Source organism: Pipistrellus kuhlii, unplaced genomic scaffold, assembly GCF_014108245.1.
Source record: "Pipistrellus kuhlii isolate mPipKuh1 unplaced genomic scaffold, mPipKuh1.p scaffold_m20_p_2, whole genome shotgun sequence".
In the NCBI taxonomy this organism is placed as follows: Eukaryota; Metazoa; Chordata; class Mammalia; order Chiroptera; family Vespertilionidae; genus Pipistrellus; species Pipistrellus kuhlii.
This window is the reverse complement of record NW_023425515.1, coordinates 104,863,385-104,890,485: the sequence shown is the minus strand read 5'-3', so window position 1 is coordinate 104,890,485 and position 27,101 is coordinate 104,863,385. Positions and strand designations below refer to the sequence as shown.

The window sequence follows — 27,101 nt, the reverse complement described above, 5'->3', positions numbered from 1 at the left end:
TTGTTCTCCTGCCTTCTTACCAGGATATTCTTTACTGAGACAGATACATCTAATTTCAGTGCTAAAAGTTAACAAGTGCCACAAAGACAAAGTGCAATCATAATAAATTGTGACCCACCAAAAGAGAAAAAAAAAAAAAAACAATTTCCCCTTAATTTTGATATAAAAATTGCTTTATTTTACACAAAATCCTCCTAACTAGCAAAGTCACAAAATCTGGCAGGTAGGTCCCTTTGATTTTCCCTCTTCTCTTAATCTGCGGTCTGCCTTTATTTCTTTTGTACTCACTTCTCACTGACTGCTTCTCTGTCCTAAGGTCCTGTCATTCCCAGGTCTCCTCAAACTGCCCAGACCTTCTTCACTGAGGATGCCTTTCCTAGTTTGTCTCAGACACGTAAGGCTTTAGCACTATTAGTTTTCTTACTATGTAGAGACTAAATGAGTCAATTATTTCAGAATAATTTGACTTAATTTGGCCTAATTCAAAATAAAAGTGAAAACTTTTAGCTGGCTTGGTTCTCAGATTGAGGAGGTATCTAGGAGTATGGCATAGGGTTCCTTCATTTATAGCACAACAGAAATGTGTGCACACAGTCCCATGGCCATTGTCCTTTAAGGTCTTACTTGCTCTCCACTTTGACACCAGTCAGCTCCATCCTTCCATAGAAAGTGGTAGATTCAGAAATGGCCATGAGCCAGTGAGTTAAATTTACATAGAATCATTCAAATCTTAAAAATGCATTTGGTTTTAGGAAAAAAAAAATTAGGTGGCATTTATCAGTTAAGACACCACTTACCAACAACAGAAAACTGTCAAGCCAAGTGTAGACTTCAAATGATTCAATGGTGCCCAGCCAAGGAGCCTGGTATTTGGCATGTGTAGACGTAAACCCAATGTCGGTAACTGCAGGATGTGACAGTGCAAAAGGGACGCTGATCCACTGTAATTAGTGACATTAGATTGTTAGGCAAATATTTTAAACCATTTATTATGTGCGAGACTTAGCCACCTTGTTTTTATTTTTTTCTCATATCCCACATAGTTCAGTAGTTTCTCTTGTTCAGACAGAGAAGAAACTGGAATTATGTTCTCTGGGGAACATCATGAATACTTTGTAAGAGAAATTAAAGTAACATAATCTCTACTTTTGTGTTTAATTGTCCCAATATTGTCAAGTAGAGAAGAAGTCACTAGAAACTTTGGAGAGAGAACATTAAACTTGAGAATATACTCTTATCTAATAAAAGAGTAGTATGCAAATTGATCATTACTCCAAGACACAAGATGGCCACCCCCTTGTTATCAAAGATGGCTGCCCCCATGTGGACACAAGATGGCCGCCACAAGACAGCCTGCAGGGGAGGGCAGTTGTGGGCAGTTAAGGGTGCCCAGGTCAGCAGAGGAGGGCAGTTGAAGGGGACCCAGGCCTGCAGAGGAGGTCAGTTATGGGTGCCCAGGCCAGCAGGGAAGGGAAGCTAGGGGAGGACCAGGCCTGCAGGGGAGGGCACTTAAGGGTGACCATGCCAGCAGGAGAGGGTAGTTGGGAGTGACAAACTGGCAGAGGAAGGCAGTTAAGGGTAACCAGGCTGGCAGGGGAGGACAGTTAGGGGCAATCAGGCTGGCTAGGAAGCAGTTAGGTGTTGGTCAGGCTGGTAGGCAGAAGCGATAAGGAGCAATCAGGCAGAGGCAGGTAAGCATTTGGGAGCCAGAGTACTGGATTGTGAGAGTGATGTCCAACTGCCCGTTTAGGCTCAATCCTGGTGGGATCAGGCCTTAAGTAGGTCAGATATTGCTCAATGGGTCCCAGAATGGAGAGGGTACAGGCTGGGCTGAGGGGCAACCCCCTCTCCCATGTAAAAATTTCATGTACTGGGCCTCTAGTATAATATAATAAAATTAATATAATATAATATAATATAATTAATATAATATAATATAATATAATATAATCCACCTACCTAATAAAAGAGTAATATGCAAATTAACCATTACTCTGCTACACCCACCAGCCACAAGCCAATCAGAGCGAGTATGCAAATAAACCCAACCAACATGGCTACATCCACAGAGAGCAAGAGGGAGGCTTGGGTTTCCCAGGCAACAGAAGAAGCCAAGCTTTCTACCTGCCCTAGCCAGCCTAAGCCTCCACTCAAGGCTACAAACTTTATAGAAGTTAAACAAATCTAAACAGAAATGGCTGCTGGCTATAGAGTGGCAGGAGGCTTGGCTCCACTCTAGGCTACAAAGTTTCAATTGTAGAAAGTAAATAAATTCCAGATACCAGGGCCTCCACTTGGGTCGCCAGGGGGCATGGCCAGCCTGCAAATCACTGTAGGCCCCTTGTCCAGGTCACCCCATGCCCCAAGGGAACCCCCATTCTGATCTGGGACACCTTTCAGGGCAAACCAGCTGGCCTCCAGGCCCTTATCCTATCTAATAAAAGAGTAATATGCAAATTGAGCATCACTCCAACACACAATATGGCTGCCTCCATGTGGTCAAAGATCCTACCCCTATATGGACACAAAATGGCCAACACAAGATGGCCATCAAGGGAGGGCAGTTGGGAGGCACCAGACTTGCAAGGGAGGGCAGTTTTGGGCAATAAAGCCTGCAGGGGAGATCAGTTAGAGGTGACCAGGCCAACAGAGGAGGGAAGTTGGGGTCAAACAGGCTGGCAGGGGAGCAGTTAGACATCAATCAGGCTGGCATGGGAGTGGTTAGTGGGTGATCAGGCTGGTAGGCAGAAGCGGTTAGGGGCAATCAGGAAGGCAGGCAGGTGAGCGGTTGTGACCCAGGAGTCCTAAATTGTGAGAGGGATGTCTGGATGTCCATTTAGATCCGATCCCAGTGGCAAAAATGAGCTCGCGAGAGAGGAATGGGGACCAGCCAGGCATAAATGAGCTTGTGAGAAAGAAATAGGGGACCAACCAGACTGCGGTGAGGTGAGGGACAAGCTGCCTGCCCTATGTTCCCGGGGGCCAGCAGCTGCACCTGTGCCTATGGCCCAGCCTGGCCCAGGAGAAGGACAAGCTGCAAGCCCCATGGTCCCAGGTGCCAGTGACTAGGGCTTTGGCCCTGGAGAGAGACCATTCATGCGCCTCACAGTCCCAGGCACCAGTGGCTATGCCTGTGTCCCAGGAGAGTGACAAGCCATCTGCCACGCAGTGCTGGGCATCAGAGGCTTCATCCGCACCTGTGGCCTGGGAAAGGGACAAGCCACCTGCCCCGTGGTCCTGAGCACAAGGACCCATGCCTGTGGCCCAGGAGAGGGGCAAGCTGCCTGCCCTGTCATCCTGGGCTCCAGCACCTACAACTGCCACCCAGGAGAGGGACAAGCTGTCTGCTCTGTCATCCTGGGCACCTGTGGCTGTAGCCCGGGCAAAGCCAGCCTGGGTCCTGGGTGCCTGCAGCCATCCAAAGTGAGGGAATCCGCTAAAACCAGTTTGGCTCAGTGGATAGAGCGTAGGCTTGTGGACTAAAGGATCCCAGGTTCATTCAGGTCAAGGGCATGTACAGTGGTTGTGGGCACATCCCCGACGGGGGTATGCAGGAGGCAGCTGGTCGATGTTTCTCTCTCATCAATGTTTCTAGCTCTCTATCCCTCTTCTTTCCTCTCTGTAAAAAAATCAATAAAATATATTATTAAAAAACCAAAACAAAACAAAAACAAAGTGAGGGAATCCCAGGTCCTGAGTGCCTGCAACCAGCCAGAAGAGGGAATCCTGAGTCCTGGTTGCGAAGCTAGGCAGAGGTGGTTAAGGGTGATCAGGCCAGCTGGGAGCAGTTAGAGGCAATCAGGCCAGTAGGGGAGTAGTTACGGGCAATCAGGCAGTAAGGCAGAGGGGTTAGGGGTGATCAGGCAGGTAGGAAGGTGAGTGGTTAGGAGCCAGTGTTCCTGGATTGTGAGAGGCAGTTGGACATTCCTCAAGGGGTCCCAGATTGGAGAGGGTGCTGGCCAGGCTGAGAGACACCCCCCGCCCCACCACATGAGTTTTGTAATTTTGTGCACTGGCCCTCTAGTATAATGTAATGTAATGTAAAATTACACACACACACACACACACACACACACACACACACACACACACACGAGAGGCCCGGTGCATAAAATTCATGCATGGGGGTGTGTGTCCCTCAGCCCACCTGCACCTTGTCCAATCTGGGACCCCTGGGAGGATGTCTAACCGATGGGATTAAACAGTTGGACATCCCTTCCACAATCTGGGACTGCTGGCTCCCAACTGCTAGCCTGCCTACTTGATTACCCCTTACTGCTTCTGCCTGTCAGCACGATCACCTCCTAACCACTCCCCTGCCAGCCTGATCAATGCCTATTTACTCCCCTGCCTGCCTGATCGTCCCCAACTGCCCTCCCCTGACATTCCAGTCACCCCCAAATGCCCTCCCCTGTATATTCCCTCTTTATTAAATAGGGTTTTTTTCTTTAACATAATGGATGACCTGCAGACTCAAGGGTTTGATTCCGGTCAAGGCCATGTACCTTGGTTGGGAACATATATCCAGTGGGGAGTGTGCAGAAGGCAGCTGATCGATATTTCTCTCTCATAGATGTGTATAGCTCTCTACCTCTCTCCCTTCCTCTCTGTAAAAAATCAATAATAAATATTTAAGATTCTTACATATCTGTCTGGCTGTTGTGACTCAGTGGCTGAGACCCCAGGCTGGGGCTGGGACAGGATGGCTCCATGGGGAGTGAATTTGTTTTTGTTGTTGTTTGTTTTTTTTTTATAAAGGGCCAGGAAGGACACTGGGCAGCTTTCTGCCAGGCCACTTACTCTGCTGGGACTCAGGCAGGGCTTAGAAGACTGGGCACTGACATTTTGTTGTGGAGTGCTGATTAATTTGCATATTACTCCTTTATTAGATAGGATATATTAAAAAATATATAACCATTCATTAAACTGACAAGGAAAGACTTGATTGAGAAATTGGTGGATGAAACAAAACTTCATGCATGATTCCAGTACCTAATTTGTAGAAGAAGCAAATAAAGGACAGGTGGTCTATGTGGAACAAGGCAAACAGCAGAATTTAGTGTGTGTGTGTCTGTGTGTGTGTGTGTGTGTCTGTGTGTGTCTGTGTGTGTGTATGTGTATGTGTATGTGTATGTGTATGTGCATGTACACACTGTTGGGTTTGGCACTTTGCTTGCATGGTGGTGGCTTACAGAAATGGGATACATAGAGATAGATATGTAAAGAGAACCTTGAATTGCAAGTTAAGAGATTTTTATTTTGTTTTGTTTCAACTAGAAGCTAGAGAAATTCCTTCTGGAATTAAAAAAATATTTTAGTAGAATGTCTTCATTTTTTTATCATAGACATGAACAGTGAGTTTGGAAAAAGGGAGGAGTTAGGAAGAGTAATAATGTGGCACTGATATAACCCATATAAAGCCCTGAAGCTGAGTAATGATATTGGAAATGAAAGATATTGTTACAAAAATAATTAAAAAGAAAGATTCAACAATCTTCAATTACAATAAGAAAAAAGAGGTTAGAGGGAAAAATAACTAACATATGGACCTCAAGTTCACAGTTATAGGATGATGATAAAATCAACAGAATTAAAGAATCTGAGAAGAAGAATTGGTTTATGCTATTATATAAGTTGATTAATTATATATGTACACATAGCACTTTGAAACTTAGAGAAGAAACTGTATTAGCCTTTTATTCTACCAACTTAATAATGCCTGAAGAAGTAACAAACAGAACTTGATTTCTTATCAATTAAATACATTTTATAGCAGAAAACCACTCTAAAACGCATCCTTACATATATTTGCCCTGCCATGGTTTTACTAGCACATTTGATCTATGAGCTTAGTATTTTAAGTTCTGGTGTCATACAAAGCAATACATCGTGAATAAATAGATTCATCCCTGCCGGGACCGGTTTGGCTCAGTGGATAGAGCATCGGCCTGCGGACTGAAAGGTCCTGGGTTTGATTATGGACAAGAGCATGTACCTTGGTTGCGGGCACATCCCCAGTGGGGGGTGTGCAAGAGGCAGCTGATCGATGATTCCCTCTCATCGATGTTTCTGACTCTCTATCCCTCTCTCTTCCTCTCTGTGAAAAATCAATAAAATAAATTAAAAAAAAACTTTTAAATAGATTCATCCCTAAAGCTGTGTTCATTAGAAGACCAACTGCATCTTTTATAAGAACTGTAAACTGCCAAACTAACCTTATCTTCAACATTCATAATGAAGTTTTATTTCTGGAAGTTTAAGATGTTGCTAAGAAAACTCAGAATCTCACTGTCACTTGCTTTTAGATATTTAAAAATAAAAATGTAGAAGTATTTGAGCTAGTTAAATACTTCTGGATTTAACTAAAATGTAAGTGTAAAATTCTGGGAAATGCAAATAAACATCTAGAAGAAAAAGATGAAATATTATAATCATTGCTAAATATTATAATCATGTAAATTAATGTCTAAACTGTAATTCTAACTGTAATTCATTCTTTTACATTTTTCTTCTGTATATTAGAGATGCTAGGATTTAAAGAACAAAAGAGCCATATATGAGTATAAAATTCATTCTTCATTTTTTCTTTTTGATTATCTAATGTAAACACTAGTAGAATGTTTACACCTGATACCTTTCATGATACGAAAAAAATCAAAACATCAAGGAGAACCAAGGGTGCTTAGATCACCCACAGAAAATGAATCATGATCAGTAGTCTTAGCTCAGTCCATGGCCTTTGCACAAGGGTATTGCTCTTATGGGAAACATCAATCCGCAACCAAGGTACATGCCCTTGGTTGTGTATATGCACAAATCATCACAGCTGCCAGCACAAAGTGCATATTCCATTTGCTTAATATTCAGTATGTCTTATGTGGTGGATATTATCCATGCACAAAGATTTGTGCAAGAATGGGCTTTTCTGCCCTAACTGATTTGGCTCAGTGGATAGAGCATCAGCCTGAAGACTCAGGGGTCCCAGGTTTAATACCAGTCAAGGGCATGTACCTTGGTTGTGGACACATTCCCAGTAGGAGGTGTGCAGGAGGCAGTTGATTGATGTTTCTCTCTCATCAATGTTTCTAACTCTCTATTCCTCTCCCTTCCTCTCTGTAAAAGGTCAATAAAATTTATTTTTTAAAAAGAGAATGGGCCTTCCTTCCCCTGGCTGCTGGCACCGCCTTTGCTCTGGCCATAGCTGCCTTTTTGCTTAAGCCGGGATCCGCCTTTCTGCCTTCCCACACTACTCAGAGGCTCAGAGTGGCTGGTATGGTACAGCATGCCTGTGTTGTCGCTATGGTGATGACACAAGCATCCAGCAACACTCCTGGCCCCTCCACGCCTGCATATGCAAATTAATCCACCATCTTTGTTGGGTTAATTTGCATAATCAATCCTGATTGGCTGGTGGGTGTCATGCAGCTATGGTCAATTAGCATCTTACTCTTTTATTAGTGTGATACAATTACAATAATTATGTTTTTAATTTTTATTAATCCTCACCCCAGGATATTTTTCCATTTATTTTTAAAGCAAGTGGAAATGAGTGATGGAGAGGGAGAGAGAGAAACATCAGCATGAAAGTCACATCAATTGACTGCCTACAGGACTTTCCCAGACAGGCACTGGGGACTGAACTTGCAACCCAGATACCTGCCCTGGACCTGGAATTTGTTGCATGGGCTGACACTCTAACTATTGAACCACACAGGCCAAGGCACAATGGTCACGTTTTAAGATTTTAGTTTACAAAGTATGAACATTGACTAAAATGTGTTTAGAACAAACAAAAGTGTTTTTAATATAATACTTCTAATGTTCATGTCTCATAATTATGCAGTGCTTTTTATTTAATGAAGTACAAATATATTACCTACTTTAACCTAGCATGTATATTCAATAAATAATAAATATTTTTAGTGCCTTACATAATAATTAAGCCTTTTCTTTATTTTTAGACCACAATTAATATTGAAATCCACAGTATTTCCAAGAGGAGTACTTCTATGCTCTATGAGGATTTTATAGATTAACTAACAGTAATGTAAGGGTAGGATAAGAAACTCATACAGGTTAGCATCAAGGTTTAAATTTTCAGGTTGTGAAAAGTGTGTTGCCTTCAAACTTAAAGGAACATCACACGTAAGCTTCCAGCAGATGTAGCCTTGAAGGATAGGAAGACTTAGACCTTTCTAAAAAGTAAACTGACGGCACACTTCTCTGGCAAAATCTAACAAAACTACTAGAAATTTTTATTAAATTAAATTATAAAGATATTTAACTTTTAATGTTATGTGATTTGCTATGTATTACTCATGATGAAAAATAACATTTCTATTAGATTTTGCTGAGTTAGTATAAAATTCCACATAATATTTTATAAAAGAAAAAGAATAAAGGAAGGAAGGTAGGAAAGAAAATAAAGAAGGGAGAAAGGGAGGAAGAGAGGGAAGGAGGAAAGAAAGTGAGGGAGAGAGAGAGAAAGAATATCTGCAAATGACCCCACTTACCAGTCCTATGAAAATACAAAAGAGCTGTACAACGTCTGTGTAGGCCACAGAATAGAGACCGCCCACCAGGGTGTACAGAATGGCAATGAGTGCAGAAACGATGACAGAAATATGTACATTGACGTCAATAATCACACTGATAGTGGCTCCTGAAAGAACACAAACAAGAGAAGGCTCTAATCAAGGAACTAAAGTGGATTCAGACTTTTGTAAAAAAAATATATTGAATGTTCAGTGACAGCAGCAGATGTTTTTCCCAGTGTCATATGAAATGTGAAAGCTAAAGTTAGTTTTTACATTGAAAATTTTAAATCTCAGTAAATTGATTATGCATATCTATATCTATCTATCTATCTATCTATCTATCTATCTATCCAAGAGGCCCAATGCATGAAATTCACACAAAAGTAGGCCTTCCTTTCTCCGACTGGTGCCCAGGACCTGGGTTTCCCTTTGGCTGCAGGCAGTCCTAGCAGTCCTGGCTTTGTCCAGAATGGCATCCACAAGGATGTCTGGTCTAATTTGCATATTATGCTTTCATTATTATAGATATTTATGTATATAGATACAGATATATATTAAAATTCTTTCTAATTTAAAAATTAATATTTTACTTATTTATGTGAGGACTCCTGAAATTCATTATGTGATTTTAGAATCCTATGAATTATATTAAATTTAATTCTACCATAAAAACTTACATTAATTATACCAACTGCTGGAACTCCAACTTAATATTAAATATATGCAATATATGTACTCTCACCTATGATATAAGCATAATGATGATTTATACATATTACAATTAATATTCACATTCTGTTTTGTATTAACTCTGACCCCTGCTATTTTTTATTACATAGCAGATGGTATAAGGTACTAAGCTTTGAGACAAATTTCTAAGCAAAAAGTAATTAAATAAATAAAATTGGCAAGTTGCATCTGTTAACATTTTCTCTTTCAGCTTTGTTAAAGTTCTATTTTATCTTATCTTATTTTATTGGTGAAGCATTCCTGTCCTGTTCTTGGGACAACAATGCATTGAATGGCCCCAGATTTCAACATCACAGTTTTAAATAATATTCACCATCAAAATTTTAAACCTACCTTAGAAATCAAGTTTATGTTTTTCTTACTGTATGACTTTGTTTATTGTATTTGTTTGTGTCTATGTTTCCATCCATGGTATTATGATATGGACAGTTGGACTAACTTGGAATTCCAGATCTGGATTTATTGATTTACAGAACTTTTACTCATTGTTCTCAAAAGTTGTAGTTTGTATTTTATATTATTAAATACAGCAATAATAGCACTGCTAACATACATACAACAAACCTGTGATTTTAATTGTAGTCTTATATTCTACTAGAGGCCTGGTGCACAAAATTTGTGCACTGGGTGGGGGTGTCCCTCAGCCCAACCTGCACCCTCTCCAATTTGGAACCCCTGGAGAGATGTCCAACTGCCTGTCAGACATCCCTTTCATGATTCAGGACTGCTGGCTTCCAACTGCCTGCCTGACTGCCTGATTGCCTCTAACTGCTCCCCTGCCAGCCTGATTGATGCCTAACTGTTCCCCAGCCAACTTGATCATCCCCAACTGCCTTCCCCTGACAGCCCGGTCACCCCTAAATGCCCTCCCCTGCATATTCCCTCTTTATTAGATAGGGTTTTTTCTTTAACATATTGGACAATGTACCTGCTGTGGTCTTGACAAAACATTAAAAATGTAAACCCAAACTAAAAGTGTCATAAATAAACTCCTTAAACAGGAATTTCGTGACATCTTGAAAGGGTGATAACATATGGTTGTTGGGCTTATATTTGAATAAGTATAAGGTTTATAGTTGATTTCATACTTTTTCATATTTTCTACAAGTTTCCTTTTCTTTTATAGACAATAGACATGTAATCAACTGTCCATCTTTTCCTCCAAAAATTACTTTGAAAGGGCAAAGTCAATTGGAGCCAAGTCTGTTAAGTAATGTAGGTGTCAAGATGGAAGCCTTTTTCACATAGAGGTCTACTAACACCGTACTTACCCATTTTCTCACAAACTTTGGCCCATTTTTTCCCTTCTGCTCGAAATACTCCTTCCAAGATGCCTTTCTCCTCATAATAATCTCAATCCTCTCTACTTATTAAAATTCTACTGGGCCCTTTGAAGGTTGGCCAAGTTTCTGTGGCCCTCTCCCTATCCTTGCAGCCAGATCTGCTTGCTCCTTTCTTGGTATTCCCACAGTGCCATGAACACAGCTCCAGCACAGTCCACACATGCAAACAGTTGTCACCGTTTCCTGTGAACGTCCTGTCCTATGCTCTTCCCTCTATAGGGGAATCAAGCTGGAGTTTTGCAGGTTGGGAAGAAGCCGGCGGCAGCTGAAAGCGGGACATGCCTAGAGGGGTGCAGATGCCTCATAGTCAACAGGCCTATGGCCCTGGCCACAGCTGGGAGTGGATCATGCCTGGGAGGTGCAGCTGCCTCCCAGGCCTACAGCCATGGCCTCAGCTGAAAACTGAACATGCTGAGAGGGGCGCAGGCACCCCCTAGCCAACAGACCTATGACCTAGGTCACTGCTGGAAGCGGATCATGCCAAAGGGCATGGCCACTTTGCAGGCCCATGGCCTGGGCCAGGGCTGGAAGCAGATCACAGGAGGGGGGTGGAGAACATGGGAGCTTCCCAGATGGATGGCCTGGGCTGTGGCTGGGAGAAGATGGAGCCAGGGATGCACAGCTGAAGCAAGGAGCAGATGGTGCTGGGGGTGTGGCCACCTCCCAGGCCTACAGCCGGGGCCGAGCTGCCAGCTCTCATTGGCAGCCCTCTGGTGGGCCTAAGGGGACTGGGTGTCACCACCTGGTGTCTATGGGTGCCTCCATTTTTGTCATGGAGTGATGGTTACTTTGCATATTACACTATTATTAGATTATTAGATAGGATTATCCCTATTCAATTGCCACCAGAGATAAAAATCCAATATTGCAAAGAGAAATATTAAATATTTTGATATAAGATAATATAAAATATTTTTCAAACAAAATTTTCTTAATGCTTTGTCTTTGGTAACAAAATTAAATTTCTTTCCTAAGTAAAAACCAATTAATAAAAGGAAAAGCCTGGTAAGTAATTGAAGAATGATGACAAGATTAGTCTAGCCTATCTAATAAAGAAGGAATATGCTAATTGACCATCCCATCCTCACAAAGATGGTGGCACCCACAGCCAATAAAAGGGAATATGCTAATTGATTGTCATACCCTCAAATATGGAGGCACCCACAGTCACAAGATGGTGGTATCCAGTCCCCTCAGCCCTAATGGGGTGGCAGGCATGTGGCACAGCTGGGTCTGCCCCCAGGCAAGCCTGGCCACACTGCATGTCTGCCTCTAGAGTCTCTCAGTTCCCTAAGCCCCACAGCCAGCCCAAGGCACAGGCAAGCCTCAGATGTTAGCTAGCCAGCCACCAGAGCCAGTCTGAGATGCAGGCAAGACTCAAATGGTGGCTGCCCAGCCTTCCAGGGGTGCCTGAGGCTCAGGTAACCAGGGCCGACTGAGGCTGGTGCTGCCAGTAGTGGTGGCAGCAGAGGTGTGATGGGGGTGTCGCCTTCTCCTGATCGCCAGGTCACCTCCCACCCCTGAGGGCTCCCGGACTGTGAGAAGGGCAGACAGGGCTGAGGGAACCCTCCCCTTTAATGCATGAATTTTCATGTACAGGGCCTCTAGTGTGTGTGTGTGTGTGTGTGTGTGTGTGTGTGTGTGTGTGTGTATCCCTAATATGCAAATAGACCAAATGGCAAAACAACCAAACAACCAGTTGCTATGATGTGTACTGGCTACCAGGGCGCATGCATGGAACATGGCGGTCATTGGCAGCAGGTGGCAGAGCATGGAACATGGTGGCATTGGCCATGGTAGGATGGTGGAGCAGGTGAGCAGGGGTGCCAGAACAAGGCAAGGCACTGGTTGCTGTCATCAGGGTGAGCCTCTGATGGTTACTAAAAATTCTTTGCTTCCATGTGCCACAGTCTTGCACAGTGCTTGCACCTGATGCTGGCATCAGAATTGCTGCTCATAACCACTGCCAGTGCTCAGCACCAGCCCTGATCACTCAGCACCATCAGCAGCTACCAGCCCCAATTTCCCCTCAGGAATTTTCCATCTCCCCCTGCTCCTAAGGGGTAATTGGGACAGCAGCTACCACTCATACCCACTGATGGCAATGGCTCCACCCTTACCTGTTGCTGGCACCGGCCCAAACACTCTGTATCACATCAGGTGTGAGCAGGGCCAGTGCCATCAGAGCATGATAGTGGCAGCAGGAGCAGTGGAAGTGGGGCTGCCAGCAGACAGGGAGCTGGATACCATGGCAGGAAGGCTTGGATGGAGCATGGAGGATGGGCCAAGATCTGCTCCTGTGTCCACTACAGCCTCATGGCCCACTGTTCCTTTCAAGGTGCACAAATTCATGCACTGGGCCACTAGTTATTTATAAGTGATGGGATAATTGACTTATTTTTTGTATAGACATTAAACAAATTATTTTTTTTCATATTATTTATTCCATGTTGAAACTTTAGTTGCAACTCTTGGCCATTTTTCTTTTGATCTAATTCTCTATTTTAATAACAACATTTTAAAAGTTATAGTCCATGAGTTATAAATAGTGTAATTATTACCCTACCTCTTTTCAGTGCTGCCTGTATGTTATAAAAGTAAGACCACTAGACTAGAATTGGAAACATTTGGGATTCTGATAGATGCTGCCATCTGGTTTTAAATCAGCATTTGTAAAGAAGTCACCTATGCTTCCATCATTATTAAGATTGGGGCGAATTTTCTCTAAAATATTTTCAACATTTGTAGTGAGTAAAATCACTGTGAAATATTAGTTTGTTTTCTAATGCAATCATTAAATAAATATACTATAACTAAAGTTATAACAATTCACTGAATTTGAACTGTCAAAACTGTAAATACTATACCTTTCCTTAAAAAGTTATAAGGATGTTGTTCATTTATACCAAGAAGATAATTTAAAATTCTCCTAACTTTCAGTGGTGAACTATGTACATTTATGATAAGATAGTAATAGATCTTATGCTTGTCTATTCTTAAGTATTTTAACTTGTTTATAATAAATATTAACTTTGAATTATTTCCAACTATTAATTTTGAAGAAAATCCAAGTGTTTTTTTAAAACTAGTCATATATTCTCTTTATCATAACATATATTTCCAAAAATAGCAGTAATGTTTTAATATACATTGTTCATTGTGTGTATGCATAGTGAGAGAAACAATACATACTTTACATGCATATTGACATACACACATAGAAGTAGATATACACATATATACAAAAATAACTACAACAAAGTTTAGTGTTTAGCTGTTGTTTTATATTTCTAAAACATTTTAGGAATATTAACTTATTAATTCTATTCTCACTTAATTGCTCTGTTATATAAATTGATCTTTATTTAGTGAGAATAAATATTTTGTATTCTGTCACATAGTCAGCCCACTCCTTTTTGATATTTCAGTAGGCAATTTGTCTTAAAACCAAAATTTTCTGGTGTTGAAACCAATGACAAACAAACTATTGCTTCTTAGCTAATGAGAGCAAGGTAGCAAAGGAGGTGCATTTTCACACATTTAAATTAGAATATACTAGTAAGTGCTGTGGTAGTTGTGGAGTATTGCTATCCAGCACCAGGAAAGTCCAACATTTTTCACTGAGTTATTATAGTATTTTAGAACTATCAAATTCTCTTCTTTTGTATATCAAGTCATTCCTTTGTTTTAATTTGGGGATCAAGAAACAAAATAAGATTATGCAGGAGTTTGAGAGAGAAAGGAGTAAAAGGTAGTATAAACTAATAACTGATATTATAGTGGCCAGTTCTGATAATAATTCTGAAACAAGAAGACAAATTTGTCTAGAATGTATAACATAGAAAGAAATTCATCTTATCTAACTTTTGTTTTGACCACTGAAAATCTAGCTATAGATTTCTTCACTTTATTTCCATTTATAAGAAGAGATGGAGAGTAACACAACAAATGCCTATATATCAAACACTGACATAGTTCATTGAGAAAAATAATGGAACCTCCAACTCTATTGATCTTTGGAAAGGACACCAGTACTTAGCAGAATGGCTTAGATTTACCTTTGACCAAGGGGTAGGGTATTGATTCTGAATATTCTCCATGATTTCACTAAATTTTTTTGCTTTTTAAAGCTTATAAGTGGGCAGAAAATCCAAGGGCCAAGGGCAAGTTGTCCTTAGCAATCATTAATCTTGGTAGTAAGTTAGTCCCTAAAGAGCCAAAGTTCATTTTATATATCCCTAAGCATGTATATAATCCATCACTTTGCAAAGTTAAGGAATCACATTGAGAAAAAATGTTACTTTTTTTTTTCTCTTTTGAAGAAAGTAGCAGAGCTAGGGGATTTCAAGATGATAGCAGAAGAGGTGGAAGCTATGATCACCTCCTCCCAGGACCAAACTGGATTACAACAAAATTAAAGAACAATCATTACAAATAACCAATTGAAGACTAGCGGAATGAGAGTCTTATAAACAAGTATTTACAGAGGAAGCTCTATTGAGATTGGTAGGAAGGACAGAATAACCAAAAGAGCTATCCCCGCTCTCATGGGCAGCAACTAAGGTTCTGGGGAGATATCTCAGCTACAGGGGGATTCCTGTAAGAAGCATGGGGTGTAAACCCAAAGCCTGGTTCCAAATCCCAGAGCACCAAGCCAGGAAGAAGCTCACAAGTAATACCCGGCTGTGAAAAGCAGCAGGTTTTGTATCTGACAGAAAGAGACAGAGTCCACTGGAGACACAAGCATCCTCCTAAAGAGTCAATGCACATGCATCATACCTTATGCCAAAAGGTTGCAGGTTCAATTCACAATCAGGGTACATACCCATGTTTCAGGTTTGACCCCTAGTGAGAGTGTGCACAGGAGGCAACTGATAGATGTATCTCTCTATATATATATACCCCTCTCCCTACCTCTCTCTCTAATTGATTAAATAAAAAGGGCCAATGCACAAAATTTTATTCTCAGCCACTCACCCTGGGTTTTGGCAGAGGGAGGGTGGAATACACTAGAGTAGTGTAAGGAGAGCCTGGGGTTTTAGGCTTTGGGGATGGAGTTGTGGGAGCCATCAGGGTCTCTTAGCTGTCATTCTCAATTCTTGTCTCCATCATTTTTGTGTGGACATTCCCTTGCATATGGCATCAGCTTGGGAGAAAGCTATTGCCCCACACTCTGGACTCACATTTGTCCCACCATGAGAACCTTAGACCCTTCTGAAGATTCAGTTTCCTTGGACAGGGTTTGGAGGTCTGGGCAGACTCAGGAGATGCCAGGGACTGAGTTGTCTGGCTTTGGGGTGGGGCCATTTTCTCCACTTTCTTGTGAACCTGATTGGAATTTCCCCCTCATGAGAAATCTAATAAAAACACCCTCCTGGCTTCTGACAGACTCTTCCTCTGAGCTCCAGAGGCCCCATCCATCCAACTCATAATGACTCTGCCATTTCTAGGTTAGGGAAAAATCCAGGAGAGACAGAATACTGTAGATCTGGGGCAGGTATCACACCAACTACTTTCTCTCAAGCCTGATTGACAACCCCCCCAATGGAAAACCCACTAAACATTATCCGCAAGAGGTTTTTTCAATAACCGAGCTTAATAGGCAGCTGGCATGCAGAAGCAGCAGAAGGCATATCTCATTGGATTGTCTTGGGACTTCTGTTGACTTTTTTCCTGAATTGGATGTTGGTAAAAGCTGGCCTTGTTGCTTATCTTGATTCTTCCTGAATGCATACAAGCTCAGCAGATGCAGCCACAATTATGGATCACTTGTAGATTCAAACAGGTTACCAAGAACCAGGCACAGACTGATATTGTCCTGCTCGAGTCTGTCCCAAGAGGCCCTGAAGTAATACACCCAGTTACCAGCCACAGACAACATCAGAGCAAGACCCAGTAAACTTCACAATATCCAAAGGGCAATCTCAGCAGGCATTAAACCCTGCTGTGGGAAATTCTGCTTTATGCAATCAGCATCTGCACAATAGTTCACATATTATAATTGGTGTTTGAGCCTCACAGTCAGCACCCTAAGGTTCAATCTCATGCACAAATAGGACAATAGCAGTCAAGACTGAAGTAAAAGGGAGGGGCCACATAACCAACACAAGTGATATTTCTAGAGCACCCAGCTCAGATGATCAAGGAGACTGCATCAGAGGGTTACATAGGACGCCTACTATATAAGGCCACTCCACAAAATACTGGGAATCATAGCAGATATATCTAATATATATAAACTAGTATTAAGAGGCAGCCAAATTGGGGAGACAAATAAACAGGTCCTAAATGAAAGGGCAAGTGAACACTTCAGAGAAAGAGCTAAATCAATTGGAGGCAAGAAATGTATCAACGAAATAATTAAAAGTAGTGGTTATTAGCATGGTCAATAAATTTAGTGAGAACTACACACCATGAAATGGGACATAGAAACCATGAAAAGGAATCAGTCAAAAATGAAGAATACCATATCTGACATCAAGAATACACTGGAACCCTGGTTGGTGTTGCCCAGTTGGTTGAGTGTCATCCCATGGGCTAAAATGTTGCTGTTTCAATTCCTGGTCAGGGCACATGCCTGGGTTGTAGACTTGTTCGCAGTGGGGGGCAGGGTGTGAAGGATGTAGCAAATTGATATATCTCTCTCACTGATATTTCTTTCACTCTCCCTCTCCCTTACTCCTCTGTAAAATCAATAAAGAATTTTTAAAAGAAGAATATATTGAAAGAAATAAAAAATAGGTTGGATGAAGCAAATAATCAAATCAGGAATTTGGAAAACAAGATAGAAAAAATCCACAAAATCAGAATAGGAAAAAAAAAATTAGGAAGAATGAGTATATTTAAAGGAACTTTGGGACAACATAAAACATAGCAACATTCTAATTATAGGGTTTCCATAAGGAGAAAGTGAAGTCAAGGGATAAAGAATTTATTTGAAGAAATAATGACCAAAAACTTCTCTAACTTGGTAAAGAAAAAAGAAACACAAGTGCAGGAAGTACAAAGAATACCAAACAAGATGAATCCAAAAAGGCCTACACCAAGATACATCATAATTAAAATGGCAAATATTGAAGACAAATTCAGAATCATAACAGCAGCAAGAGAAAAGCAGTATGGGAGCTCCTACAATGGAGCTTTATATGACTGTCAACTGATTTCTCAACATAAATACTTCATGCCAGAAGGGAAGACATATAATATTCAAAGTGATAAAAAAAAAAAGCAAGGACCTACAACAAAGGCTACTTTATCCAGCAAGACTAACACTTAAAATAAAAAATAAAAATAAAAAAACAAACATAAAATATAAAACTAAGCATCAATCCCAAGCAGGGGGGTGGTGGTGGGAGAACACCATGAAAAATACACAAACACATCAAGGTTTAATAATATGTTATTAAACAATGAATGGGTTAACAATGAGATCAAGAAAGAAATCAAAAGATACCTTGAAATATATGAAAATGAACACAGCAACCCCAAATATATGGGACACAGGGAAAATAGTCCTAAGAGGGAAATTCATAACATTATAGATCTACCTCAAGAAACAAGAAAAATCTCAAAAAAGAACCAAAAACCCAAAACTAACTTTACACATAAAGAAACTTGTAAAAGAACAACAAACACAGCCAAAAGCAAGTAAACATCAGAACAGAAATAAATGAAAGAGTTAAAACACACACACACACACAAACACACACACACACACACACACGCAAATAACCCCAGTGAAACCAAGAGCTGGTTCTTTTAAAATGTAAAGATTAACAAGCCTTTAGGAAGACTCATCAAAAAAAAAAAAAAAAAAAAAAAGGCAGAGTAGAAATAACAATCCATACCAAAGAAATACAAAGGGTTGTAAGAAAATATTATGAACAACTATATGCTAAAAATGTGGATGAAATAGACAAAATCCTAGAAATATACAATCTTTTGAAACAGAATCAGGAAGAATCAGAGAATGAATATGAATTTACAGATTACATTTAGTGAAATTAAAGCAGTAAAAACAAAACAAAACAAAAAACTTGCAACTAGCAAAAGTCTTGGATGGATGGCTTCAGAGGTTAATTTACCGAACATTCAAAGAACTAACACCTATGTTTCTCAAACTATTCCAAAATTTTAAGAGAAGGAAAAACTCACAAGCTTATTTTATGAGACCTGCATTATCCTAATTCTAAAACTAGATAAAGACACTTCAAAGAAAGAAAATTTCCCTGATAAATATAGATGCTAAAATCTTCAATAAAATATTAGTAAACCCAATCTAGCAATACATTAAAAATGTTGTACAATATGAACAAGTGGGCCTTATTTCAGGGATACAAGGTTGGTACAATATCCAAAAATTAATAAATATGATACATAAACAAAATGAAGGATAAAAATCATTTGATTATATCAACAGATGCAGAAAAACCATTTGATAAAATCCAGCACCCATTTATTATAAAAACTCTTAGCAAAGTGGGAATAGAGGGAACATACCTCAACATAATAAAGGCCATATATGACAAACCCATATGCCAATACTTCTAATAAGGAGTTAGTATGCAAAATTTTTAAGTAACTTATAAAACTTAACACTGAAAAACAATCTAATTAAGAAATTGGCAAAGGACCTGAATAGAGAAGACATACATATGGCAAATAGACATAATGAAAAAATGTCCATCATCATTAATCACCAGAGAAATGTAAATAAAAACCACAAGGTGATATTAACTCATATTTTTTCAGAATGGCTATCATTAATAAATCAATAAACAAGAAGTATTGACAAGGATGTGAATAAAGAGAAATTGTACACTGTTGGTGGGAATGCAGATTTATGCAGGAACTGTGGAAAGCAGGATGCAGTTACCTCAAAAATGTAAATAGAAATGCCTCATTACTAAGTTATTCAACTTATTAGAATATATCTAAAGAAACTTAAAACAAAAATTTAAAAAAATATATGAGCTCCTATGTTCATTGCAGTGTTACTTATAATAGCTAAGATTTGGAAACAGTCTAAGTGCCCATCAGTAGATATAAATGTGATACATTTACACAATATATTATATAAAAATGTGGTACATTTACACAATGAAATACTACTCACTCCACTGTAAATAAAAATTTTACCTTTTGTGACAGCATGAATGAACTGGAGAGTTTTATGCAAAGTAAAATAAGCTAGTCAGAGAAAGATAAGTACCATATGATTTTACTTATATGTGAAATCTACTGAACAAAATAAATTAACAAAAATGTAGAGACAGACTCATGGATATAGAGAACATACTGACAGCAGTTAGAGAGGGAGAGGTTTGGGGTAGATGAGAAGGGTGAAGGGATTAAGCAAAAAAAAAAAAAAAAAAAAAAGAAGAAGAAGAAGAAGAAAACAGTATGGACAAGTATGGACACAGACAACAGTATGTTGATTGCCAGAGGGAAGAGGAGTAGTAAGAGAGTTTAGAAGGTAAAGGAAGAATAAATGGTGATGGAAGGAGAGGAGACAAAATACAGATGATACTCACAGAATTATATACCTAAAACCTATGTAATTTTAATAACCAATGACACTTCAATAAATTGAATTAAAAAATAAAAAAGTAACTAATGGACAAATTAAATCAATCTATATGGTTTATTTATTTATTTATGATAGGATTACAGCTGTTAACAAAACATAAACCCAGCTTTTAAGAAATTTATAATTTTTTTATGAGATTGAAAATTGAGCATGAAATAAACAGGCCATAACCACACAAAGTGGTAAGTCAATTGAAAACAAAATTTTGGTGTGTCTAAAGAAGCCACACACACACACACAAAAAGCATCTAGCAAGTTTAGGATGGCTTCTCTGAGGAAGTGGCATCTCTAAGAAGATCTGGAGGAAACTTTTTGGTTAGCGAGGCAGATGTGAGAAAGGAAAGAAGAGAAAGGAGTCCAAGGCAGAGGGCACCTGGGCTTGCACAGTGTCAGAGGCAAGAGGGAACTATAGTTATGAAAAAGAAAGAAAGGAGGGGAGGGGAATGATGAGAGGAGAAAATCAGAGGTTAAGTCATATAAAGCCTATGGACCTGGTTACAAAGTTTGACTTTAAGCAGAAAAGAGATATAATTACATTTGTAGTTTAGACGGATGAGTCTGGCTACCATGAGTAGACTACAGGAGGCGACAGAACTGTAAGCAGGGAGATGGTTGTATTAATCCAGAAGAAGAAGGGGGGGGGGGGCCTGACCTGTGGCTGAAGAAAGTAAAGTTGTGTATCTGATGGTGAACCAGAGAGTCCAGTAGAGCAATGTTTCATTCATTCTTACCTAAGGCAGAGAAGATGGCTGCTGCCCAGAACATTTCTCCCATTAGAGCAGGAATAAATAGGAGGCCGCCCATGCGTTTGCCATAGATCTGCTGAAATGGGTCTAACATGGTCACATAGCCCCTGGAACGCATAGGTTTTGCAAAAAACAGACCACCTGAAAGGAATGAAAACATGTTTATGACAAAATTGCTAATTCCTAATATAATAGTCTTGGCCAACCTTTCATTATGCTACAATTTCTCAAGAGAAATGATTTTTTAAGGACACATATGTATTTAGGAACAAGTCGAAAATATGAATATGGAACCAAGCAATAGTCAGCAACCACAGGCAAATTTCTTAATACCTTTATTATTGTATGTATCCCAAGAACAATTGAGTGTGTATCTGAGGCATGTGGATTAAAAAACATGGACCAACACAGCACCCACAAAATGCCTTGATGCATTATTGAGCACAGCAGATATTCAGATATTTTTATTAAGCCCAAGATTTAATTAAACTATTTTAGGTCCAAAAATAAGTAAGGAATACTCTGTTACATAACATTAGTGACCTTTTATTAGTGTGATTTACACAGAGAAATTCAGGTACAATTCAAGTTGATTCATTTTAAATTATATATCCATGCTATTTTTGAAAGAAAAAAAAACAACAACAACATCATTATGTTAAAGAAATCACTATTCTGGTAGCTAAAATGTCAAGGGATTTTTTAAAAATGTATTCCATAATCAAGAAATCTAATGATCTATGCATCTGCTACCAATTTCTGTAGTAGCTAAAGATTTCTGGTAACATTTTCCCAGAAATGTTATTTGCATTGTTTGACTTATTTTGCTTGTTACTTATATTCATGTTCTTTACTGAGTGGATCACTGAGGTTTAAACTTTCACTTACCTAAAATCAGACTGAGAGAATATCCAATTGGTGCCTGAGCCCAAGCTAGACCATAATCTGGTACATACACTGCTTCAGCTGTCCCATTGATGTAACCTCCTCCAACCCAGGTGGCTGAAAGAGAATGAAGAATGAGGGAAAGATACTCTCACATCTGTCACACCCTAGGCTGCTCAGTCTAGCACATTGGCCATTAGCCTCATGTGACTACTTATTATCTTAAATGTGGTTATCACTGTTTTCCCAAAGTGTGGTATGTGTACCCCCAGTGATACGGGAAGAGTTTGGTAGGGATATGAACTGCACTGTGCTTATCTGTGCCTAATTGTATATTCTCATGAGTACAAGGGGTACTCAGCATTACGAAAATTATAGAAGGGGTACACATATGTCAAAAGTTTTGGAAACACTGGTCTAGTGTGGAATGCTCTACAAGTGTAAAATATACATGGATTTCAAAGACTTAGTATGTTAAACAATTTTTAAAAGACTTGCTGAAAAACAGTTTGCTGTGCATGTTTGTAAATTTCACCAGCTGCATTTTTATTTTCAATTTTTATTCTTCATCAAAAATATTAAATTGGCAAGGGTTAGATAACACGGTTCATATTTTAAAAGAATTATGATATTGATCAAGATTCTTTTCAGTTCTGAGAGATTAGAAAATCTTTTAAAACTGAGCTAAACTAGGATTCTTTATAAAAAACATTATAATTCAATTTTTAAATATAATTTAACAAACTATAGTGTAATAAGCCAGTCAGAGAAAGACAAATGCCATATGATTTCACTTATATGTGGAATCTAATGAACAAAATAAACTAAACAAAAAATAGAAACAGACTCTCAGAGAACCAACTGATAGCTATCAGAGAGAAGTTGGTTGGGGGCTGAGTGAAAAGGTGAAGGGATTATGTGATTACGGAAAAAAAAATCCACACACCACTTCCCCAAATCTCATAGACACAGAGTATGGGGGTGGAGTGGAGGGAAGTGGGAGAGGGTTCATGGTGATGGAAGGAGACTTGACTTGGGGTGGTGAACTCATAATACAATATACAGATAATTTATCATAGAATTGTACATGTGAAAGCTATATTATTCTATTAAATGATGTCAAACCAATAAATTCAATAAAAATCAATAAAAAGAAAGGAGGAAAGGGTTATTAAGAAAACAACCTATTAGATTGAAAAAATTACTGTAAATGATTAAAAAACAAATTCTGAAATATTATCTTTATGGGCAAAATAAATAGAATGTTAAACTAGCGTAATAAAACATAAAAATTTTTAATAAAAACAATGCTTTGATATACAACAGCTTATTTATTCTTTCCAATTTTTTTTTTAGTTAAATCAACCACCTTTGATTTATTTTTTTGTAATAGGAGAAATCTGAGAGATATATAATCACAATTTTATTTCAATTCTCTTCAAAAATCAGTATCAGATATGGATCTTTAAGGGAAAGAGGAAATACTACAATGAAACTGAAAAAAAAATTGTGTTTACTGTTCATAAATAGGTGGATAATAAGAGAACATAAATAAGAAAATCTATGCCAAAATATCAGTGAATGATTTTTATTCTTAGTGATTTTGTATTTATCTAATTTAGCATATCAGACATCATAGAAAATATTTTGCACAATACAAATTGTTCCAGATATGTGTGTAGGTAAAAAGAAAAAAAAGACACAGGATAAAAGACCTCCTTACAATTGTGTACATTTATAAAAAAAAATAAAGAGGAACCAGTGAGAGAGTTAAGTGTGATGAGATCATAAAAAGGCCCTGGGCGTGGCTCCCAGAAGACCTGGGTCTTTGTTAACCATGTAAATCTGCATATTCACTTAACCCTAAACCCTTTTCAGTTCTAAGATATAAAGATAAAGACATTCATAAAGTCCAAATGAAACTACATATACTTGGCCAAGAGTTAACAAAAGAAAATATGAGTATTTGAAAGAAAAACCTATAGCCCACTAATTATTATAGAACATTATAGATTTCAGATGGCCAAACAGAGATATAGTCTTCACAGATCGGTGTGATGAACTATTTCACATAGAGAGCAAATACATCATTTTAAAATAAGATTTCAGGACTAAAACTGGGCATCATTTGGATATGATTTCCCATGAGCACTCAGAGTTGCTGTTAGTATGGGTTATATTGCTGATGTTTAAAAACTAATGAGATTCTAAAAGAAAAAAATATTTTTAGTAAATATGTATCCAATAATATTAAACATTTAATTTTTTTTTCAGAAATGTTGTCAATGACCAAAAAGAACATAAAAGAGAAATAAGCCACCACTTAAACAGGACCACCTCTGGGCCAAAGAGGATAGAATAACAGCCCCCTCCTGGCACAGAGAAGGTTCAAGTGCGAAAGAGAGAGCTGCAGATGGGGCTGGGGATTCCTGTTAAGACAAGCCCTGAATAAATTTTTGCCTTTTGTTTCAAGATTTTTGGAAATCTTTTTCTTCAGTGCTGTGGATTCCTAACATCTGGTTGTCCTCCTGCAAGAAAATTAGTTTATCAAATGGGATAATTAATTTCAAATCAATTTGGAATTGTGTTGCCCTTGAATTTTTTATTGTTTAAAGCCATCACTAGTTATTGTTTACTGATACTCATCATTTCAGACAATGCAAAGTCACAACTTCTTACCCAAGTTAGTGAACAAGATGAGATGCTGACCTTATCACATTAATTACCAGATACAGAACTTGTAAGACTAAGACACTTTTGCACTTTCACCCATCTCTTTGTTTTCCGTGTTCCCACCCACTGAACAGCCTAGGTTTGTTTTATTCAGATTCTAAATAGTGGTTAATTATAAGATCACTTTGTTCAAATACTACTGAGTTAAACAGTTATATTTTTTTGTAAATAGATGTAAAATTATTTTTAAAATGTACATGTAATGAACACAAAGGATCCTAAGGACAAAGTAGCATTTGCTTTGTCACTCTGAGAGGCCAAGGAGGCGCAGGCAGCATGGAGCTGGACATCTGCACCTACCTGTCATGGTGAAGCCGCCCACCAGCAGGCCGATGTCTCGGCCACCAACTATGATGGCCTCCCTGCGCTCCTCTGCGCTGCCGCTGTTTTTGGTTTTCCAGGCAGCCCATATTCCAACAGCCAATATCAGAAGGTAGAACAGGATGATAGCTACCAGTCCTTCCACATGGAAAGCCATTTTTATCTAGAGGTCTGGAATCTTCCACAGCTGGCTACTTCATTAGACCTCTGAAGAAAATACAGTAGCACATTATAAACCAGCCATACATACATAGCCAGTCAGAAGTAAATCAATTGGCTGGTGATAAACCCTTTGCCACTTGAAGAAAAAGTACATTAAAATCACATGTTAAACTAGTAGTTACCAACAGGTGCCTATTATATTATTCTATTTAACAGTATAACATTGTTTTGAGCATTCAAGGGAAAAAATGAAAATGCTTTGTAACCCTTGTAAAGATGTAATCATGATCATTCTGTGTTTAATAAATTCTTTCCATATAAAATTAACCTTTTCCTCTACCTTAACTCAGTAATTCAGTCAAGAAATCACTTAGAGCATGTATCTGTTTGCTTTTGAGAACTAAGTTACTATTCCATCTAGAATTATTCAATAACGTAAGTATATCATAAAAGACTACTCTGAGAATTATAACATATTTGTTCATTTATTCATTCATTCTTCTTTCCCTTTCTTTATCAGTTTCAGGGAATGGTCCAAAAGCAATGTGAGTTGAAAATATCTTAAGAAAAAAACACACAAAAGAGGTTTAGGCAAATCTATTCCTAAAACACATCAACTCCAATTTTCAACAAGTGCCTGTGATTCAAGTTTCTGTAGCTACTAACGATGTTATGTGTAACATCTTGATCAAAATTCTTCCCCATCCACTGTCCTTTGTTCCTTTCATCGCCCCTCCCCCTCAATGGTATATACAAGAAACCATTTAAAAATTACATTAAGTCCTTAAAAATGTAAAAGTGCCAAAGACATTAAAATCAAGACTCTCAGAAGACAGATGCCAACTTCTAACATCTTCACCTTTTCTTTGATTCCCCCTCCCCCCATCATGACCACAGCTATTTCACGCACCCAATTCACACAAACACGCTTTTGGGGAAAACTGCTATTTGTGCACGCAGGTGGGTAAGGAAGAAAATAAAGTAACACACTATAAACCAGCCACACATTCTAAGCCAGCATTTTCTTCCTTGGGAGAAGAGCTAGCTTCCCTAAGACTCAGGAGGAAGGAAAAGAAGCCAGCCTACCCGGGAAGTTCCTTCTGGGGTCACAGCTGGGTGCTCCTGGACCCTTCCTGGGCCCCTCTGCCCACCTCTTGCGCGAGGACCTTGTAGCTTTTCTAACCAGACTTTCTAGGCGCTGGAACCTGAGAACTATGAGTGCAAGGGAGTGGACGGCCCGCACATCACCACCAAGAGGCAAAATACCCTATCCCTGGGCTCTGAAAACGCCCTGCTCCGTGCCTACCTGAGGGATCCCCACGCGGAGAATCGCTGAACCTGTCTGGCTGCTCCAGGACCGCTGCCCCAGGAACCGCGGAGGCGGGTCTGCAAGGGTGCAGTGGAGTGTGTGTGTGTGTGTGTGTGTGTGTGTGTGTGTGTGTGTGTGTGTGTATGCGCGCGCCAGGGTGAGTGGGAGGGTGTGGCCGGGGGTTCGGGGGTGGGGAGCAGGGCCAGGCGCTTGGGTCAGGATCCCCGAGGGGGCGGCTCTTCTCCAAGAACCTGGGCTCACGAGGAGGAGGTGACAGGTGTGGGCGCTGGCGGAGGGCGTGTGGCATGAGGCGAGGCTGGTTAACATCCCAGAATTGGCAAAAGTCCCCTTTATAAGAGCGGCCGGTGGGGGCGATCGTCAGATCTCAAGATCGGACGTCAGAAGAAAGTGGTGCTGGGCGGGTGCTGGGGACAGTGCCCTCCGGAGCACGGTGGGTGCCCAGGAAGCACAGCCTGAAGAACTGAGGCGCAGCCTGGGCTCCAGGCCAGTGCCACCCTGACACCCCATCCCTGACAGTTGCAGGGAGAGTCCTACCACTCCCCCTCTCTCCTCCAGGAAAGAGGGCGTGATTCCCTAGGGTCATTACCAATTCTAATTTGCCTGGACTCTGGTTGGAAGCAGGGAACTGGGAGGGTCTCAGACAATTATATTTTCAGGGAGCAGCTGGAAGTGCAACAGAGAAGAGGGCTCTGTGTTCTTCCAAGA

At 39.7% G+C, this 27,101-nt stretch overlaps 1 protein-coding gene across 1 annotated transcript in view; it reads right to left on the bottom strand.

Moving 5' to 3' along the window:
• SLC5A7 (solute carrier family 5 member 7) overlaps positions 1 to 26,805 on the bottom strand; it is a 35,144-nt gene extending 8,339 nt beyond the window's left edge. Inside the window, exons 1-6 of the mRNA XM_036447211.2 lie at positions 26,373 to 26,805; positions 24,884 to 25,111; positions 21,854 to 21,967; positions 20,951 to 21,106; positions 8,514 to 8,662; positions 798 to 941 (exon numbers count right to left, since the gene is read on the bottom strand). Coding sequence (XP_036303104.1) covers positions 798 to 941; positions 8,514 to 8,662; positions 20,951 to 21,106; positions 21,854 to 21,967; positions 24,884 to 25,061 — 741 coding nt within the window. The 5' untranslated portion in view covers positions 25,062 to 25,111; positions 26,373 to 26,805. The remainder of the gene's footprint in view (positions 1 to 797; positions 942 to 8,513; positions 8,663 to 20,950; positions 21,107 to 21,853; positions 21,968 to 24,883; positions 25,112 to 26,372) is intronic.
• Positions 26,806 to 27,101: the final 296 nt, after the last annotated feature.